The 20,848-nt window shown below is 38.0% G+C and overlaps 3 protein-coding genes across 5 annotated transcripts; 2 read left to right on the top strand and 1 right to left on the bottom strand.

The window, feature by feature from the left end:
- Positions 1 to 277: 277 nt before the first annotated feature.
- LOC115632166 (choline-phosphate cytidylyltransferase A) lies at positions 278 to 20,114 on the bottom strand. Of its 3 annotated transcripts, none has more exons than XM_030529193.1 (4): positions 19,761 to 20,114; positions 4,631 to 5,244; positions 2,129 to 2,452; positions 278 to 1,419 (listed from the first exon to the last, which is right to left on the bottom strand). In XM_030529193.1, the coding sequence occupies exons 2-4, from the start codon at positions 5,123 to 5,125 to the stop codon at positions 616 to 618; spliced, it is 1,623 nt and encodes a 540-aa protein (XP_030385053.1). In that variant the 5' UTR covers positions 5,126 to 5,244; positions 19,761 to 20,114; the 3' UTR covers positions 278 to 615. The 3 variants fall into 3 exon arrangements, with proteins under 3 accessions (XP_030385053.1, XP_030385054.1, XP_030385055.1); XM_030529194.1 differs by lacking the exon at positions 19,761 to 20,114 and adding an exon at positions 5,598 to 5,615; XM_030529195.1 differs by lacking the exons at positions 4,631 to 5,244; positions 19,761 to 20,114 and adding an exon at positions 2,528 to 2,730.
- Positions 8,661 to 14,474, top strand: LOC115632644 (interaptin-like). Its single transcript, XM_030529873.1, has 14 exons — positions 8,661 to 8,999; positions 9,065 to 9,493; positions 9,549 to 9,941; positions 10,012 to 10,404; positions 10,463 to 10,855; positions 10,914 to 11,306; positions 11,365 to 11,745; positions 11,816 to 12,196; positions 12,267 to 12,647; positions 12,718 to 13,098; positions 13,169 to 13,549; positions 13,615 to 14,007; positions 14,066 to 14,386; positions 14,454 to 14,474. Exons 1-14 carry the CDS (start codon positions 8,661 to 8,663, stop codon positions 14,472 to 14,474), a joined length of 4,980 nt encoding a protein of 1,659 aa, XP_030385733.1.
- Positions 14,488 to 15,253, top strand: LOC115632168. The gene is made up of 2 exons (XM_030529196.1): positions 14,488 to 14,680; positions 14,754 to 15,253. The coding sequence occupies exons 1-2, from the start codon at positions 14,549 to 14,551 to the stop codon at positions 15,159 to 15,161; spliced, it is 540 nt and encodes a 179-aa protein (XP_030385056.1). The 5' UTR covers positions 14,488 to 14,548; the 3' UTR covers positions 15,162 to 15,253.
- Positions 20,115 to 20,848: the final 734 nt, after the last annotated feature.

Genomic DNA, 20,848 nt, shown 5'->3' with positions numbered 1-20,848 from the left:
ATACAAAAATGAGTCTTTTCTGCGTTGGTTTTTATCAACAAAATGTAATTAAATACATTTGCTATTGGATGTGTGTGTGTGTGTGTGTGTGGGGGGGGGGGGGGGGGGAGGTGTATGTGTATGAGGTGATGATTTCCTTTAATTTACTGAAAACACGTTTCAAAATTGGCTAAGGGATGAACTAATGTGGAAAGGTAGGTGTAGGTATAGCAAGAAAGTATGGAACTTAAAGCTAAGGCTGCTAAACGCCACACACATATAAAAATACAGTTTGAACTAGATTTTCTATTACATAGTATATAGTAATATATATATATATGTAGGTCATCATCAATAAACGCTTATTGTGTCGTTCTTTGAACAAATGAAACTTTTCAGATTTTTTGTTTGAAACAACAAATAAATTTATAATAGCATTTTTAGTGTGTGGGAAAGAATCGGTAGAGATAGTAGAGATAGTATAGATATATAGATTAGATATAGAAAATTCCAAGTTTGCCAAAATTTAAACACTCTCTTCTAATAATCTATAATCTTGAAACGTAACCAAGTTAATAACTATTGCTGCCACGGGCTGGCTCTCCTCGCCAGCATGGACAGATTAGATTGGATTATTCAATTTCTAGGGCGTTCGAGGTCCGTTTTATAGGACTGTTGCTGCTCCCTTTCCCCCTCCGCGTCGTCATCATTGTCTGCATAGTCGTAGGCGGTCTTAAAGGTCGTTGAGTTGGTCTTAAAGAGCGACGGACTCGCGGTCAGCGAGCGTTTATGGTAGGCGCGAAGTGCTTGCGGAGACTGCTGCTCCTGTTTTTTGGCGCTGCCATTTAGAGAAGTGCTGCTTCCCCCACTATATTCCGGTGGCAGGTCCAAGTACTCATCGCCCGAATCAGTGCCAAACAAATCGTCACCGTTTACCGAACCCGATGGACTACCTGGTGGACTCAAAGCCTGTATGAGCTTCCCCTTGGACTCGTTCCACAAATGATTCAGACGCTCCCGCCCGAAGAGCAGCAGAAACGTGTCAATGAATTCCCGCGATTTCTCTTCCCACTTGGTAATTATGTCGCCCTTCACTTTGGTCAATTCGCGTTTGCCGCGCGTTTTCAGTTCATCCATTTTGTTCTGCAGTCGAAACTTCTTCTCCGACAGAAACGAAACGTTCAGCTCCTTGGCCGAATATCCACGCGCCAGATTACGACGCACATACAGATCGTAATCCTTCACAATACGCGCCACAATATCCGATGTGGATACGCCCTCAGTACGCTCGGTGGCCACAAACATGCCACGTGCCTTTAACGGCCCATAGATATCATCCATGCCGGCAGTCTCATACGGAATGTCGTCGTGTGCCACAAAGTCAATCTTATTATCGGCTAAGAACTCATCGCTTAGCGTCCAGGGCGCGTCTTGTACGATCTGGAATGATGCAAAGATCGGATAAGAATTGGCAGTGGAGAAACTATTGAAAATATGCTACAATATGAAGACTACAGCTTGGAAGTGTACTTTTGGGTATGATGGCAAGATCGGATAAGAATTAGCAAAGAAAGAATGTGCTAGATACACAATTATCACGGGACTTTAGAAAAAGGGGGGATACGTCATGAAAAGCATTAACTTGCAATAAAGACAGATTTTAGCAACGATCCTCCTTTAAATTAAAGTTGGGCATTATGCAAGGTTCATAAATACCGAATTTTTTTTTATACATATATCTTCATAAAGAGTGATTTTATACCGATTCCTATGAGAGTTACAACCATAATGAGGCTAACTGTGCTTTGATATTCGCATATACTATATAAGATAAATCTTACATATATGACAAGTTTTGTGCCCCTAGCTCTTGGGAACGGATGTTGTTTTTTTTTTTATCGATTTGCAGCTTAATGCTGATAACATATGTTATGAAACGATCGGGTAAAGGCTTTAAATCAATATCTTATCAGCGCACAGATCAAACTATTAGTCATTTATAATGGTCATATTAGTTATTGCATAAGACAAGCATTTGGTTTACCTCCCAGGAAATTATTCATTATTCCACTAACATGGTTGTTGGCTTTGCTGAATTGTTTAAGGGCTCTTCTATTGTAGAGAATTAGATCTTTGTCTTATCACTTACCTCATCTACATAGCGGCAGTGACGAACGCCCTCGTAGCGCTCGAACCCATTCATAACTGTGCGCCCCTTCATGCGATGTGTGAGTTCATCGTTGCAGACGCCGACAATAAGATAGACATTGGGAAAGATGTTCTTGGCCTGCATCAGTTGGCGAGCATGTCCCTGATGGAATAGATCGTAGATGCCATCGGCATATACCCGTACACGTCGATTGGTTTGCCCGGAACGGGCCATCTGGTATGTAATCCGTTTAGTGTAATCGCAGCGTTCGCGCTCCAGAATCGCCTCCTCATCGTTGGAGAAAGGCGCAGGCTTGCAAATTGTCTGCAACGAACAGAAAACAGGAAATCCGAACATTAACATCCGTAGGAAATTCTAAGTCACTGCGGTGCTGCTTACAAACTCTTTAAAGTCCATAAAGAGCGGCAACATCTTAAAGGTCGCTGGTGGTGGCCCCTCATCATTATCCATTTCAGACATTGTGTTACGTTTATGATATTTTCACGGAAATATTGATAACAATTAAAAAATATATGTATGTATATGAACCGATCCGTACGATACGCTTTCGAATCGTAGACTAAATTAGAAGCTGTCGTAAGACTCTCAGCCTACTGTTGGACGACTGCGACTACGAAAGAACGCAGTTCGGTCCAATCAATTAAGACGAACACTCAATTGGCGGCAACTATGACCAAATCAATACAATTGACTCAATAAAACGGCGTACAAACGCCCCAAGCTCGACTTTCTATAGCTTCCTCGACAATGGGCCTTCGACTTCCCGACTCTACTTACTACCTTTGCAAAGGCGACTGGACTGCTCGTTTAAATTGCACAAATTGAGCGCCTAAATGGGTATGTGAGTGGTGCAGAGTCGTGGGGCAGACAACATCGCATGATATCTATATTTATCCGTATATATGTATAAATGTGCGATACAGTGAGGGGCATTCAAGTTGGCACAGGTAGAGGAATACAAATTAAAATTACTGTACAAGTTTCTATATTCTAATTACCCAAATCATATATATTTTGATATTTCCCTTTCCGAATTCATCGCTTGAGTTATTTAGAAACTATAAGGTTACGATTCACTATGGCTCCTTCTTTGTAGGGATGAGAAATCAGACAAAGCATACATTTCTTGTTAATCCCTAAATACTTGGGGTATTTCGTGGTTTTCTATTGTCTGCGTAGTTACAGAGTATATTTCGTTTGCCGACATGTGATCGCGTGAGAAGCAATCCGGTCGGGAATTTGATCTTTGAAAGGTCCAGTCAAGAGCGCTACTTCTACCACGTTGATTATCTATTTTTTCAAGTATTTCCCAGTTTCGAGTTGTTTTTTCTCTTTGCTGAATTAGCAATACATATCCATGGAATTGATTTTCATTTTATATCAGAATATATTGAAATATATTGAATTAATTGAAAATGTTTTCTATTTTGCCTTAAAAATGTTCTTCATTGAAATATTTGAGTTTCGCCTGGGAAAGGTCGTATATTTATGAACCATCAAGCAACGTGGCTTAAATTGCGTTTTTAAAAAGGTCTGGATGTAATTGTTGTTTCTGTTGCTTTTTCTGGCCACCACTGTAAATTGGCTGGCTTGGCATTTTGGGCCATGTTGTTGGCGGCCCTTTTGTTTATTTATCTTGCAGCAATATTTATAGCCGCTCATTTTTTCTGGCCACTAATACATTTCCAAATTGAGCATCAGAATGCACTCATCGCATGACATCGCATTGCCATATAAAGACAAAGAATCTTCCAAAAATTTCAAGTTCTAATCTAATCGCAAAACAATTAAAATAATTGCACAAAATATATATGTACTCGTATTGTGCAAATATTTATACATATAGCTTTAAAATCGAGCCGAAAAGCTCCAAAATTTCAGCAACTTTCACTGGCGATGATGCAATTGATTTTCTGGTCGACTGAATAGAGCGAGAGAGAAGCGGGGGGCTGGGTCCGTGGTTTATCTGCTGTTTAAATGTTTTCGCGCATGACCTTGACGGACGGGCGCTAAAATATTTCGCGTGGCTAATTAAAAACGCAGCCCGAAGCCCCTTGCAGCGAAATACAGCCCCAGCAGAGATATTCCGTTTATTTCAATTTATTCCCGCATACGCATTTCTAACCTCAGATTGTAGAACTGGATATAATTTAGATATAGATATGAATTAGAATTTTTAAGTTATTTTTTTATTAAGTTATTTTTGTTAATACTTGTAAGTTAGAAAAATGATATTTTTTCTATACTGATAATTCGTTGGAGTTCTCATAATAACTTCCCACTTTAAAAACTGTAACATTTTTAGAAACAATAAAGTTTAATTTATGGACATTTTATCTCTAAAGATACAAACTTTGTATGAACAAATAATGTTATTTTGAATGTTTTAAGAGAAACGATATTTCATCACTAATTATAAATCGTGAATGTTTTTAAAGGAAAGGACATTTATTGTCTCTTAAGACAAATAGTTTAACTTACCGCAAAATCGGACGCATCGCTGCCATTGAATAGAGGTAATTTGGGCATCGGAGGCGGCACATATTTGCGTTTGGCGCCGGTGCTTCCATTGAGGTAATCAGCTGTGAAGCTGCTTGATGATGCAATTGGCAGCACAACCTCAGCTGCGAATGCCTCTCCGCCATCTTCGGCATCTTCGCTCTGAGAGACGGTGCGAGTGAAGTCCCTGAGAGTGGTTGCGGCTGTTGAATCCGATGCTAAGCACGATGACTCACCGGTATTTACTTTGATGCTTTCGAGCGGCTGATCCTTTGAGTTCAACTGTTCTTTGAAATCCGTGGGCATGGCAATGGCTGTCTCGTAAGTGCGTTTTCGCGTGCTCAGAGTTGACGTTAAGCCAGCAGTGCCGAGCAGTGTCGTCGTGCTGGGCGCCTCTGAAGCCACCAAGGGCGTCGTCGTCGCTGACGTTGTATGCGTGTTAATTGTGTTATTGGTGATTATCGATGAAGTTGCCATCGCAGCTAATGTTGTCGAGCGGCAGTTTTGATGATTTCCAAAGCACTGTGCAGATGGCAATGATGATGATTGAGACGCTTAATAAGTGAGAGCGTGAGACGAGATTCGCTTGGGGCTAGCTGCAAAGAAACGAAAATCATGCCATTAGGTGTGAATAATACATCTTCATATAACGTTTCTAAGATATTATATATTCTTTTGTCGCGCCACAATTTGTGTACAACGTAAAAGAAAAGCAAAATAGTAGCGACGGACACGTGACATTTCAATTAATCAACAGCTGCTAAGAAGAAGAGGCACAACAGAACACAGAACACAAAACAACAACAGCACAACAGCCCATAAGCAAATCAATTTAGTTTAATTGCAGCCAAGCTAACTGATTCGATTTGCTGTATATACGGCGTTCCAATCGAACACACAAAAAAATGTGTTGTGAAAGCAACAAATATGTATAAATTTCGACACGTACCGCTCACCAACTAACAACACCGACGACAATGAGCAACTAATGACGAATTCGACTGGCCCGCAATTCAAAAGGCAAAAGTGCCACGAGCAGTAGAAGAGCGCACAAACGGAACAGAGCTGCGGAAGACGAAGAGCGAAAGAGAGAGGGAGAGAGAGAGAGAGTGGATTTGTCTTTTAAATGAGTGGCGTATACAACTAACGGCAAATGCTACAATTAAAAGTAAATGTGCCGACAGGTGCGTTACTTCTCACAAAATACACAGAAGCACACATACACACAGGAAATGCACAGTAAAAAACAAGCGAGCAATTAACAATCAATGGAGTGCACTTTGGCTTAATTTATGTAAACAAAGTTATACTACAATTATCATTTGCAAAAATTTTTTCGAACAGCGACAACAGCAACACGTGAGGCAGACCTTCGTCTGCAACAACAAATGAGACTCACTGGAAGCAGTGTTGTCAGCAATTGAATAAAGCTATAAATAGCTAATCAACTTATTAATGCTGTCAAGAATCTGCAATTGGTTTCAGCTTTTCTTGAAGGAACACATTTCTTGAACAAAAAATACTTTCAACCCAGGCTCGTTTCAAGACAAATAATTGCAGTGACATGATAATATTAATAGTTTAATATTAATAACTATATTAAATGTACTTATACATAGGTACATAAAATATAATGAACACGGCTTTTTGATCTATGGATTTTCTTTAATTTTATTTTGAAAATGCCTCTTGACTTTTAATTTGCCCCGGCATCGGCATTTGAAATATTTTAGAATTGACGAAACAAATTTAAAACCACTATAAATTGGCAACACTGACTGGGACAACACTTTTATGTTAAATACATACATATGTATATACATATGGGGGGACACATTTTAATGTGTGTGAGAGAGAGAGCACTGAACAGCATAGAGCAGCAATCAGCTGTTCAATGCGTACCAAATACAAATTTAAAAACTAAGTCAACTGACGACAATCGCGGCTGTTTATGCATACATATGTACATATGTGTGTGTGTATGTACGTATATCTAGTTTGATTTAAACAATGTTGGCATTGAGCTTGGTGCGTCAGAGCTGCTAGAAATTTTCTATCGTCGCTCCCAAAATTAACAACGCATATACATATACAAATGTATGTAGCGATAAGAGAACCCCAAAATTTCTACATTGTATTATATTATCAAGGAATAAAATGACACCAGCAACTAGTATGGCCAAATGTTTATATACGTGGGTGCGTCAAGGTCGTCTTCCAAGTATTTGGAACACGCACAGATACAAACACACGTTGTTCGCTCACTGGCCCACATGTCAAATTGCTCGCTGATTCATCAGACATTATAATGGACATGGAAACCGGCTTGCAAAAAAAAAATAAAAAAAAAACAAATTATGCATTTTGCCGCCACTGCTGTCAAGTTCAAGTTTGGCTTACGAATAACTGGATTGACTGATGTAATCATTATTTTAGCACGCTAGACTAGACTAGCATTAAAAGCCCTTTCCCCAGACAGTCCATGTAGTGGAGATTTTCCCGTTTTAATTTTTCAATTAATTTTTGTGAAATGATTTTAGAAGATATTCAAAATAGTATTTTATTACATATTATAAATCTATAATGAAAATTATGAACAAATAGATCTTAAAAATAACTTTTAGAGAATATGTATAAAAAATACTGAGCTATGTATATTGAGCAACATATCACAAAATTGAATGATATAAAAAAATTTATTCGATACTAAATAGGATCTTGAAGAAAAGATTTAAAGAATTAATAATGTGTTTTTGTTTCGAAAATATTAGCCATCAAAAAACAACCAATATTAATTTATAACGATTTAAACTGTTCACATATATATGATTTGGAAACTAAACAAAATTGTGTTTGAATAACAATTTCACTTCGATTTTTGAACTCAGAACTTCAATCAATCAGAAATATACATACTCTTATATAGGTATAGTACGTCTATATGCTCAAAATTCAAGAGGCTTTGAACTTGGAGAGTTCGCATTGGATTGTTAGCTATTCAAATATTTGTGTTAGTTAGTTATGTTGATTATTGCGTGACTAATAAGTTCACTTTCGAGTGCTTAGAAGCTTGAAATCGATGCGTAACGAATTGTTTGTAAGGAGTGTAATGAAACGCCTATTTCACGGTTGTATTACGGAGTACAATTTTAGCCTATAGTATCTAAAGTTAGAACAATTTATTGGTTTCCAGTCTGAGAAAACACTTAGGAAACACACTCTATATGAGTCACAGGCAGAACGATGCATCTGTGGCTATTACTTGCCAAAATTTGTCTGTACATTTTGCCTTTAAATGCAAGTATGTGAGAAGGATTTGGGTTTCAAAGGTTTATAAGTATACGAATAATTGAACATTTCAGATACCACACTTAGTGCCGATTATCAGAATTGGCTGAAACATGTAGAACAGAAGGCAATGGCCCAACTGCGCACAATAATGGACAAGTCGGATCGGTTTATGCATTCGAGGGAGCCAGAACTGCACCAAGCACTGCAGAAGGTACAAAAGGCCGTAAGTGGGCCTTCTAGAGTGGGACTGCCTGCCAAGCTGATGGCGTTGCAACATTTTGAAAATGTTAAGCTGCAAAAGCAACTGCGAGAAAAGTTGCAATTTGTGGAGAGCTTAGTGAATAAAAGCGATACAGCCTGCATGGCATACTACGGCCAATTGATAAAACAAATGGCCCGCGCACTTCAAGGGAACAACGAGCAGAAGAAAAAAGAATTTATTGATATGGAAGTGAAATGTGACAAGAAAACGCATCGAAAGTCGAAATTGAAACTAAAGAGCGTAATGGCTAATCTAGCAAAGGTGAGTTTTGAATAATTGGTAAAAGGTTTGGGTAATAGTTGCTCTTCTTGTGTGCCGCAGGGTCCGGTGGAGGTATTGTTGGGCAAACTGAATACAAAGTTTAATGCCATCTTAGAGAAGTATAAGGATAGACCGGATTACGCCGCGAACAATGACGAGTTCGATAAAATGTATAATTTAGTGAATCAGGGAATTAAAATGGGTCCATATGAGATAAATTTAAAACAGAAAGTCTATGCAGAGTTCCTCTTATATAACACCTATAGACTGGAGTTTGAAAATCAAATAACAAAGAAATTGAAGGTAGTAGGGGACGCCCTTGTCAAAAATGAAATGTCAGAGAATTGCAAGCAACATTTTCTTAATGTGCGAGAGACGCTCACTAAGTTTGTAACTGAGACAAATGCGAAGAAAAGGGAATTGTTGCGTTTCATTAAGTTGGACTGTCCCCCTGAGCCATGTCCGACAGACGGTGAAGGAGATTCCATTACTCCCCCAAAACCAGAAGAAACGTTGGCGCCTGACAACTCATCTACCGTAAAGGTTAAACATCGTTTTCATTTAAAAAACTGATCATTTTCGTTATCTACTTTATTCGATAGGAGTGCTCTGAGGATATTTTCCCGAAACTGCTCAAAGAGATTGTCGACAAATACGCTAAAAGGCCCGAAAATTCGGCAAACAATGGTGAATTTGAGGACATGATGAAAGATGTTAAGTCCGCATTAGATCAGGGTAATCCAACCGTCCAGTCCGAAGCCTACAAAAACTTTACCGTTTATGATAACCTACGAAAACAACTGGACGAACAGCTAAAGAAGAAACGGGGCAAGATTTTGAACAAGTCAGAAATGGACAAAGAATCGGAAGAGTGCCGTCAGTATTACAAGGACTTGCTACCCATTTACGACAAGGTTATGAAAGAGAGCAATAATATAAAATTTAATAAATTATGGGAAAGTGACTTAGAGTGTCCGCATGCAGGTTCGTGTAAAGCCCCAGAGACAGGTGATCAGCCGCCCACTAGCCAGGTACGTAGCAGATTCATCGAAAATCTTATCTCGATTCATAATATCTTAATATTAGAATCCAGAAAGTGCCTGCGATGATCTCATTACAACGAAGTTAAAGAAACTAAAGGAACAGTACAAAAACAGACCGAATCATACGGCTAACAATCCGGAATTTGAGCAAATGATGAAAGCCGTAGACGAAGCTATACCATTGAGTCCAAAAAGTGTAGACCAAAAAACGGATGCCCTTGTCAACTTTACGTTATACGATAAAAAACGCAAAGATCTAGAAAATGAAATAGGTCTCCAATTGGGTAAAATAAAGGATAAACTTGCCACGGATATATCTCCAAATTGCAAATCTCGCTATAATGACATGGTGAAGGAACTGGAAGCTGCATTCACGAAGACTAATGAAGAGAAATCGCGTATATTAAATGGACTTCAGTTAGATTGTACATCACCGGTACGTAGAAATTTGGAAGAAAACAATCTTATTCCTAACAATCTCATTATCATACTAAATATCTGTATAGACACCTGACGATGACCTCATAACAAAGAAATTAAAGAACCTTAAGGAACAGTACAAAGACAGACCGAGTCATACGGCTAACAATCCCGAATTTGAGGAAATTATGAAAGCAGTCGATGAAGCAATACCTTTGAGTAGAGAAAATTTAGACCAAAAAACGGATGCCCTTGTCAACTTTACGTTATACGATAAAAAACGCAAAGATCTAGAAAATGAAATAGGCCTCCAATTAGGTAAAATAAAAGATAAACTTGCCACAGATGTATCTCCAGATTGCCAGAGTCCCTTAAAGGACATGGTGAAGGAACTTGAAGCTGCCTTCATAAAGACTAATGAAGAGAAATCGCGCATATTAAAGGGACTTCAATTGGATTGCTTAGAAGCCACTACACAGGTACGTAGCATTTCATAAGAAAACCATTTTGTACTCAATATTCTCATTATCTGCATAGAAACCTGACAATGAACTCATAACAAATAAGTTAAAGCAACTTAAGGAGCAGTACAAGAACAGACCGAATCATACGGCTAACAATCCCCAATTTGAGGAAATGATGAAAGCTGTCGACGAAGCTATACCAATGAGTCCAGAAAAGTTGGACCACAAAAAGAAAGTCTATGACAAATTTACAGATTATGACAAAAAGCGCACAGAACTAGAAAATGAAATAGGCCTCCAATTGGGTAAAATAAAAGATAAACTTGCCACGGATGTATCTCCGGATTGCCAGAGTCCCTTAAAGGACATGGTGAAGGAACTTGAAGCTGCCTTCATAAAGACTAATGAAGAGAAATCACGGATATTAAAGGGACTTCAATTGGATTGCTTAGAAGCCACTACACAGGTACGTAGCATTTCATAAGAAAACCATTTTGTACTCAATATTCTCATTATCTGCATAGAAACCTGACAATGAACTCATAACAAATAAGTTAAAGCAACTTAAGGAGCAGTACAAGAACAGACCGAATCATACGGCTAACAATCCCCAATTTGAGGAAATGATGAAAGCCGTCGACGAAGCTATACCAATGAGTCCAGAAAAGTTGGACCAAAAAAAGAAAGTCTATGACAAGTTTACAGATTATGACAAAAAGCGCACAGAACTAGAAAATGAAATAGGCCTCCAATTGGGTAAAATAAAGGATAAACTTGCCACGGATGTATCTCCAAAGTGCCAGAGTCCCTTAAAGGACATGGTGAAGCAGCTTGAAGCTGCCTTTATAAAGACTAATGAAGAGAAATCGCGCATATTAAAGGGACTTCAATTGGATTGCTTAGAAGCCACTACACAGGTACGTAGCATTTCATAAGAAAACCATTTTGTTCTAAATATTCTCATTATCTGCATAGAAACCTGACAATGAACTCATAACAAAGAAGTTAAAGCAACTTAAGGAGCAGTACAAGAACAGACCGAGTCATACTGCTAAAAATCCTGAATTCGAGGGAATGATGAAAGCCGTCGACGAAGCTATACCAATGAGTGCAGAAAAGTTAGAACACAAAAAGAAAGTCTATGACCAATTTACAGATTATGACAAAAAGCGCATAGAACTAGAAAATGAAATAGGCCTCCAATTGGGTAAAATAAAGGATAAACTTGCCACCAATGTCTCTCCAGGATGCCAGTCTCGCTTTAATGACATGTTGAAAGAACTTCAAGCTGCCTTTACAAAAACAAATGATGAGAAATCAAGTATATTAAAAGGACTTCAATTGGATTGTGCAGAGGTACGTAGCATTTCATAAGTAAACAATCTTATTTCCAACATTCTCACCATCATATTTAATATCTGTATAGAATGCTGATAATGATCTCATAACAAAGATGTTAAAGCAACTTAAGGAGCAGTACAAGAACAGACCGAGTCATACAGCTAAGAATCCTGAATTCGAGGGAATGATGAAAGCCGTCGACGAAGCTATACAAATGAGCGCAGAAAAGTTAGAACACAAAAGGAAAGTCTATGACCAATTTACAGATTATGACAAAAAGCGCATAGAACTAGAAAATGAAATAGGCCTCCAATTGGGTAAAATAAAGGATAAACTTGCCACCAATGTCTCTCCAGGATGCCAGTCTCGCTTTAATGACATGTTGAAAGAACTTCAAGCTGCCTTTACAAAAACAAATGATGAGAAATCAAGTATATTAAAAGGACTTCAATTGGATTGTGTAGAGGTACGTAGCATTTCATAAGTAAACAATCTTATTTCCAACATTCTCACCATCATATTTAATATCTGTATAGAATGCTGATAATGATCTCATAACAAAGATGTTAAAGCAACTTAAGGAGCAGTACAAGAACAGACCGAGTCATACTGCTAAAAATCATGAATTCGAGGGAATGATGAAAACGGTCGACGAAGCTATACCAATGAGTGCAGAAAAGTTAGAACACAAAAGGAAAGTCTATGACCAATTTACAGATTATGACAAAAAGCGCATAGAACTAGAAAATGAAATAGGCCTCCAATTGGGTAAAATAAAGGATAAACTTGCCACCAATGTCTCTCCAGGATGCCAGTCTCGCTTTAATGACATGTTGAAAGAACTTCAAGCTGCCTTTACAAAAACAAATGATGAGAAATCAAGTATATTAAAAGGACTTCAATTGGATTGTGCAGAGGTACGTAGCATTTCATAAGTAAACAATCTTATTTCCAACATTCTCACCATCATATTTAATATCTGTATAGAATGCTGATAATGATCTCATAACAAAGATGTTAAAGCAACTTAAGGAGCAGTACAAGAACAGACCGAGTCATACTGCTAAAAATCATGAATTCGAGGGAATGATGAAAACGGTCGACGAAGCTATACCAATGAGTGCAGAAAAGTTAGAACACAAAAGGAAAGTCTATGACCAATTTACAGATTATGACAAAAAGCGCATAGAACTAGAAAATGAAATAGGCCTCCAATTGGGTAAAATAAAGGATAAACTTGCCACCAATGTCTCTCCAGGATGCCAGTCTCGCTTTAATGACATGTTGAAAGAACTTCAAGCTGCCTTTACAAAAACAAATGATGAGAAATCAAGTATATTAAAAGGACTTCAATTGGATTGTGCAGAGGTACGTAGCATTTCATAAGTAAACAATCTTATTTCCAACATTCTCACCATCATATTTAATATCTGTATAGAATGCTGATAATGATCTCATAACAAAGATGTTAAAGCAACTTAAGGAGCAGTACAAGAACAGACCGAGTCATACTGCTAAAAATCATGAATTCGAGGGAATGATGAAAACGGTCGACGAAGCTATACCAATGAGTGCAGAAAAGTTAGAACACAAAAGGAAAGTCTATGACCAATTTACAGATTATGACAAAAAGCGCATAGAACTAGAAAATGAAATAGGCCTCCAATTGGGTAAAATAAAGGATAAACTTGCCACCAATGTCTCTCCAGGATGCCAGTCTCGCTTTAATGACATGTTGAAAGAACTTCAAGCTGCCTTTACAAAAACAAATGATGAGAAATCAAGTATATTAAAAGGACTTCAATGGGATTGTGCAGAGGTACGTAGCATAAGAAAACAATCTTATTTCTAACATTCTCACCATCATATTTAATATCTACATAGAATGCTGATGATGATCTCATAACAAAGAAGTTAAAGCAACTTAGGGAGCAATACAAGAACAGACCGAGTCATACTGCTAAAAATTCTGAATTCGAGGAAATGATGAAAGTCGTCGACGAAGCTATACCAATGAGTGCAGAAAAGTTAGAACACAAAAAGAAAGTCTATGACCAATTTACAGATTATGACAAAACGCGCATAGAACTGGAAAATGAAATAGGTCTCCAATTGCGTAAAATAAAGGATAAGCTTGCCACCAAAGTTTCTCCAGGATGCCAGTCCCACTTTAATGACATGGTGAAAGAACTTCAAGCTGCCTTCATAAAGACTAATGATGAGAAATCGCGTATGTTAAAGGGACTTCAATATGATTGTTCCGAAACCTCTACACAGGTGCGTAACATTGTATAAGAAAACAATCATCTTCTCAGTCTTTTCAATATATGCATAGAGTGCCGCCAATGCTGCCGATGAGCTCATAACAAAAAGATTAAAGGAACTACAGGTTAATTATAAAAACAGACCGGGTCATACTGCTAATAATCTAGAATTCGATGCATTGATGAAAATCGTCGATGAAGCAATACCACTGGGCTCAGAATTCATGGACCTAAAAACTGAGATATACGCCAACTTCACGGGCTATGACAAAAAACGTATCGAACTAGAAGGTGCAATACAATTACAATTGACTAAACTAAAAGGCAAACTTGCCACCAATGTCTCTGCGCACTGCAAGTCTCACTATGAGGCAATGATAAAGACACTTCAAGCTGCTTTCACAAAGCCAAATGATAAGAAATCGAGCATACTAGAGACGGCTCAATTGGACTGTGTAGAAGCAACAACAGAAATGGTAACAGAGGTGCTTTCTACCGCTAAAGAGGAGGAAACTACCACTCAACCAATTTCTGCGGAACCAACGACACAACCTATGACCCAAAGCCCACAAGAGGAAGGGACTCTTAGTGATTTCGATGTGGCAAATAGGATTTGTGGTGAAGAACTTTTGGGCCCAGTTGTTAGGCGCAGAGGGCCGGCACTACCCACAAAACGTATAAACTGGGTAAGTGCGCCATTCAAGTGGTACTTCCAATAACTGACTTTGCTTCTCATGTTCCACAACTCGTTAAACACAGCTACCACATCCTAGCGATGATCTTTGTACGATTCAGCTGAAACGGTTTATACACAAATATCGCCTACGTCCTAATAACACAAAAGCCAACCATGAGTTTGAGCAGCGCATTTGGACAGTGTACATGACTCTCGATCTGAATCGTGGTAGCATAAAAGAGAAAGCACGGGTCTACAACGAGTTTTTAAAGTATGATAAGCTGCGTTTATATCTGGATTCCATACTTGAGGCCAAGATACATGAATGTGAGGTTAGGTTGGCCGATAGCCCTTCCGCAAGTTGTAAGAAGACATTGATGCGCGCAAAGAACGAGTTCAGAGGAGCTCTCAAGGCAGCAATATCTGACAAGCAAAAGGCTATAGCCAAGAATTCGATGATTTGTGAAACGGGTGACGAAAATTATTATTAACGAATTCAATCAGTTCTGTAGCAAAATAATACGTATTCATAATATTTTACTATCAAACAAATCGACAATTAAAACACAAAGCCTTTATTGAATTGAACACACCTTACTCATGTACATATGTAAAACTAGCATTCAATTTAAAAGCCTGTCTTTATACTTCGGTTTAAAATATGTGCTAAAAATCTAAACACCGGTACTCTTTAATAACGAATGGATTACATTTTACCAATTCATCTGGCTATACATTATTCATCACCAAATACAACCACGCTTTAAAAGTAATGACAAGTTTGGTTGTTCCACCTCTTATACGTTCTGAGATCCTTGCGTTCATACGGACATGGCTATATCGACTTGTCATCCTGATCAATAACATATCTATGTATATACTTTCGTGGGTCTGCCACGCCTTCTTCTGTATGTTACATACATTCGCACAAAACTAGTATACCCTTTCATCCGTTGGGTACAGGGTATAAAAATTAAAAAATGTATTGCTGTCTGTTGTTTCCATATTAGCATTTTTTTTATATTTCTATAGATAAGCTGTAACTAAACTCCTAAATGCAGAGAATCGATAAGTGATTAGCATTGTTCATTTTGCTTCACATACATACACTCTTATGTATGCATCTATGCATGTACATACACACATCTGTACACACATGTATATATATGTATAAAAGATGCTCTCAACTGTACATAATTGAGATTAAGGTCATATGAACATAGATAAAGAGAGCAACGTCGAAACGGGATAAATCGAAGACTAAGTCTCGGACAACGAAAGTTAATGTTTTCGACACACAATTTATGTCATATACACATGCATATGCAGATATGCAAATTAGTAAAAAGCACAATTATTCAGCGGTGTCAAGCCAGAGAAGGTCCGTGAAATACTACATAGATGCATATATGTATGTATGTATACGTAAAAAATATCTTTCAGGGACTTTGTGCCGTTCAATCAAAAAGAAAAGAAACCGACAACAGTGCGCCGATTTGTTGCTGACGTCGTCACTCTGTCCACACTTTCTACGGAGCCGAGCCGATCAGATCACTCCACACGACCGACGACATTGGCAACCGACGGCGGCGTCGACGTCACGCCAAGTCATACGATTGTTGAACGTTAGTTGCACATGCTCTCCTCTCTTCCTCCCTCCCTCGCACTTCCGCTCTCCCGTTCTGCTACGTGAGTAAAAAGTAAACAATACGATAAATGGGTATGTGTGTGCGTAGAGTGACGCGATATCTTTACCTCATCGGCAGGCAACAATTTGGGAAATTATTTTCGGACAACAATTGGCAACTTTTGTCACCTGCTGCGGCTTATCAGTGGGACTCTTATCAATAAGAAGTTCTTCCGTTGCATTTATCACAAAACACGTTATGAGCAAACAATAATAAATAAATTATGACCTTTAACCCTAGACATTCGAGCAAATTTTTGCAAAAAGGTGTACTTCAAGTAATTTTATAAAAGTGATTAATTGTTAAGGTTGTTTTCTAGCAAAGGCTTGAGTCCACTCGACTCTATCATTCCTTTTTAGTTTTTTTAAAGATTCATGGTAAAAGGGTGGATCTCCAGCCATTTGACATTCAAACGATCGTAAAACAGTGAAAATTTAAAGTCCAAGATTAATGGTCTAGGGGGGTTAAAACAATGCTACGATTGGACCTTCTCGCTCAATGCCGAATGACTTGTAGCAGCTTAAATTACAGCTCAACCTATCCGGTCGAAACTTTGTGCCCCCTTTTTAAGCGGAGCAAAGTTCATTATCATCGCCAGTCGTTTTCTCAGCTTTAACGCTGACGCAACGTTGACGCTGACGTCGTCGTTGGCGGCCCCAGCTTATGCTTCGAGATTCGTTCAGGCAAAGGTTAATGTACGTTGCTCGCTTGCTTTCTAAGTTGCTAAATTCTTGGTAGTCACAGCAACAACAAAAACTGCTTGGTTGGCACATTTCGTTTTGGAGTTTTGCACTTCTTTTTCGTCTCCTCTGTGTCTCTCTCACGATTACTTAGTTGAGCATTTCAATGGCAAAACTTGAAAAAAGTACAGTTGTGTGCGAAGTACATAGATCTACTGAGCTCAAGTTCTCGGGGTTTTTACACTGGGCCTTTACTTTGTTTTGCATTGATAAGCCACACACTGGCATTGTGTTTATGCATAAATACCACGTAAGAGAGCGTGTGTTGGGCTTGACATTTCGGAGATAACCTTTCGGTATTATCTATCGATTATAGTTCGTTCGCCGAAAATCGCAGAAACGTTTGCAATCGTTTCAATAATCGTCGTACGTGCTCCAGTTCGAAGTTCCCGGAATTATTTATCAAATATTTGCACTCAACTATATACATATGTATGTATACATGTATAGTATGTACACAGTATAATAATTACACATACAATGTGCAATTACTCACGTTCAGAGGCAAACAATTCGAACACATTGTTAATAACTGCGGGTCTTACAAAAGTCACTTCTGGTTTGTGTTTTTATACTTAAAGATTTACGACTAGAAACTTAAGCGCACATGTCATCAGTTAACCCATTGATGCTAATAAGGTATATTGAAGTTACTTAATTAGCATCACGAAATATTAATTTTATATCAGCGAAATATTTCAGGTTAAGATAAAAACAAAGTCCAGAAGTTAATTTATTTTAAGATCTTTTATAGAATAATATTTTATGTAATATGGATATTGTATGAAAATTTATTAATATTATAAGAAATAGTTAGCGGTCTTAAAATCTACGAACTAAAAAGTCTTAATACGTTCCTATAAAAATTTAACAGCCACACGATAGCACTATTTTCAATTGAAATGTCAAATACCCGAGGGTTAATAGGAAACGTTGTTGTTTTTTTTTTATTTCTGAATTTCTGAACCAGTCTCCACTTGAAATAAGAACATTATTGGGAAACCGATCGCAGGGTATAGAAACAATTTTCTGTCGACTGCAACTTTACGTCGTAATCATGGGTTATACATACATATGTATGTTTTTATGTAAACTCGTTGTTTTGCCTTTTAAAATATAATTATCTAATCAGCCTGCTTAGTTGCATAATTGAAGGTTAACGCTAAACAAAATACAGTTAAATATTTATATGTAGCTTAAGCTAGCTAGAAGAAAAAAGCTGGTGCTATCAGCTTAAAAAAAAAAAAAAAAAAAAAAAAAAAAAAAAATATTGGGAGAGTGAGAGAAGAGAGGTGGGAGAGGGTTTCACGCACTGCTAGTAAAAAATTCATTGATTTCATTTCATTGAAACGGTACGCAGCTAATAAAAAAGAAGAAAAAACAGCTGACTGAGTACCTGTGCGTGGGCCGATACGCAACGACGCGACGTCACCACGAGCGTCATGTGTGTGAGCTGCGATCGCAACATCAAATAAAATAACACCAAAAGACTGCGTGTGCGACTTTTTGAATTTGCAGTGAAATTAAATATTATCATCGTCACAAAGTAAAATGTTATGGGGGCGGGTAGGTGGGAGTAGGCAGCTGGCGACTGACTTGAGAAAGTGGGACACGTGCAAAACAAACACTACACTCAGCGGAGCATGCTGTGGCAGCGACGCCGGCGTCGAAGTTGACTGTGCATGAGTAATTCGCCGATTTTTGTGAAAGACAAAAAAAAAGAGCTCAATGTACATAACATTAAATAAGTTTTTTTGCTGTATTTGTAGTATGTAGATGACGCCAACTGAAAATCATACGATCACAGCGCAAAGTTCAAAATGCAGAGGAAGAGCGCAACAAAATAAGTTGCATGTTGCAAGTTTGCAGACACACAGTCGTCGGGTGGAAATTTGCCCCACATAGCTATGTATATACATATGTGTCAACATACATACGTACATATGTATGTATCTATGTATTTAGTTAAATAAAATGACGGCTAAACAATTCAGAAATGTTCGAACTTTTCGGAAAAAAATTGACCATGGGGCCTCATCCCTTTCCACCCAGTACACACATATACATATTATTCATACATACATACATATATAAAAAGGTCGTACGATGAGTCAATGACGTGGCCCAGCTGCAAAAGAAAACGCAAAGGAAAGGCAATGAAATGGTTAGGTCCCTCAGCTGCTCTCATAAGCGGCAGCGGCGGTGCCAGCAAAAAAAATTATTGGCTGCTTGCCGGCTATTTGACTATACATATGTGAGAAAGAAATCAATGCCGCAGCAGCTGTAAAGAATACAAAAAAAATTGCCCAACGATTATGTAAACACAACACTAGATGTTAGACAGAGTGCATTTTTGGACCCAAAACCCAATAAAAACGCACTAGTTAGAACTCACTCAAAGGGAGCAGTCACGAGCGACAATAAAATAATATTCAGCTAAGCCCTAAGAAAAGCAGCGCAGAGAGCGGGAATTTCGTTCACCTCACAAACAAGAATAGGCTGCGTTATCTATACGGAGACGTCAACGTCATCGACGTCTGTAAATATTTGCGAACATTTCACATTTGTAATCGGCCACAACGAAAGCAGCAAGCATAACAACAATACATGGTATAGTAAAAGCTAGACTTAATGCCATGAGGCGCTGAAGGTGGCAACTTACTTTTAGCTCTTGCTTGAAATTTGATTCGCTTCTTCTTGGCTAAAAATCGATGCAGTTGTTAATATATTTGTTTTGACTGTCTCTGTCCCGTTATGACGCAGCAACTTATTACCCTTCACTTTAATTCAATGTGTTGCGCTTGTCAGCGATTTTCACAATTTGCCACAGCACCGGGAACTTGTTATTGTTGCTTCTGCAATCGTACCAATTAATGGTAATAATTTTCTTTAACTAATTGTCGTTAATGTCCGTAACCACGGTGCGAAGCCTTCCAGCCACTTGCGTTGCGCGCATTAAGAACTCGGTTATTGAAAGTCAAAAGCAAAAGTGCTACCAATCTTAGCCCAGGGCTCCAAAGCCGGCAAACACGTTGCGCCTAATTTTGACTTAAATACCAAAAAATACTGCTCTTTTATAATTTATAGAAATCATAGACAAACTTTCAACAATTTATAGAACAAAAAAATAGATTTAGAATAAGTGTCTACGAAAATGCATGGAATTATTAGACAAAGTAAGAAACAACTTTTTATTAAAAAACGATAAGTGGCTGTGTGCTGTTTAACATTATATTTTAAAGGCTAATAAATAAATCTTTTTAGATTCTCTTTTTCTTCACATTAGCTAATAGATCAACAGAAGATGAAAGTACCACAGCTGGTACTACACTTGTATATACTTTGTATACCGCTTTTAATATGATTAATAGCAAAACGCAGCCAATGCATGAAGGTAAAATGAGCGGCACTCTGCATTCCGGGATAACATAATTATAAAACCTAACTTGCTTATAAATTGTCCGTTAATGGCGTCATCTCGACAAGTGCTGCTGAAAGAGACATTTCTAACAGTGAATGTTACTTTTAATATTTTTGACCCCGCCACTTAGTCAGTTTCTTGTCACCGTGACAAAGTAACATTATTAACACACTGTGTATACTTAACAGTGATTTAAATATTTTATCTCGGCTTCTAAATAAAATTACCGTTATAATGATCTTTGACAGGGATTATAAATAGACTTCCTTGCTTTAGATCTTAATATAAATATATTGTTATTAGGAAACTGAGAGATAAACGTTGAAATA

This window comes from Scaptodrosophila lebanonensis, unplaced genomic scaffold, assembly GCF_003285725.1.
Source record: "Scaptodrosophila lebanonensis strain 11010-0011.00,11010-0021.00 unplaced genomic scaffold, SlebRS2 tig00001415-arrow-pilon, whole genome shotgun sequence".
Lineage (NCBI taxonomy): Eukaryota > Metazoa > Arthropoda > Insecta > Diptera > Drosophilidae > Scaptodrosophila > Scaptodrosophila lebanonensis.
Note: the sequence above shows the minus strand (reverse complement) of the source record. Positions and strands in the feature narration are given on the sequence as shown.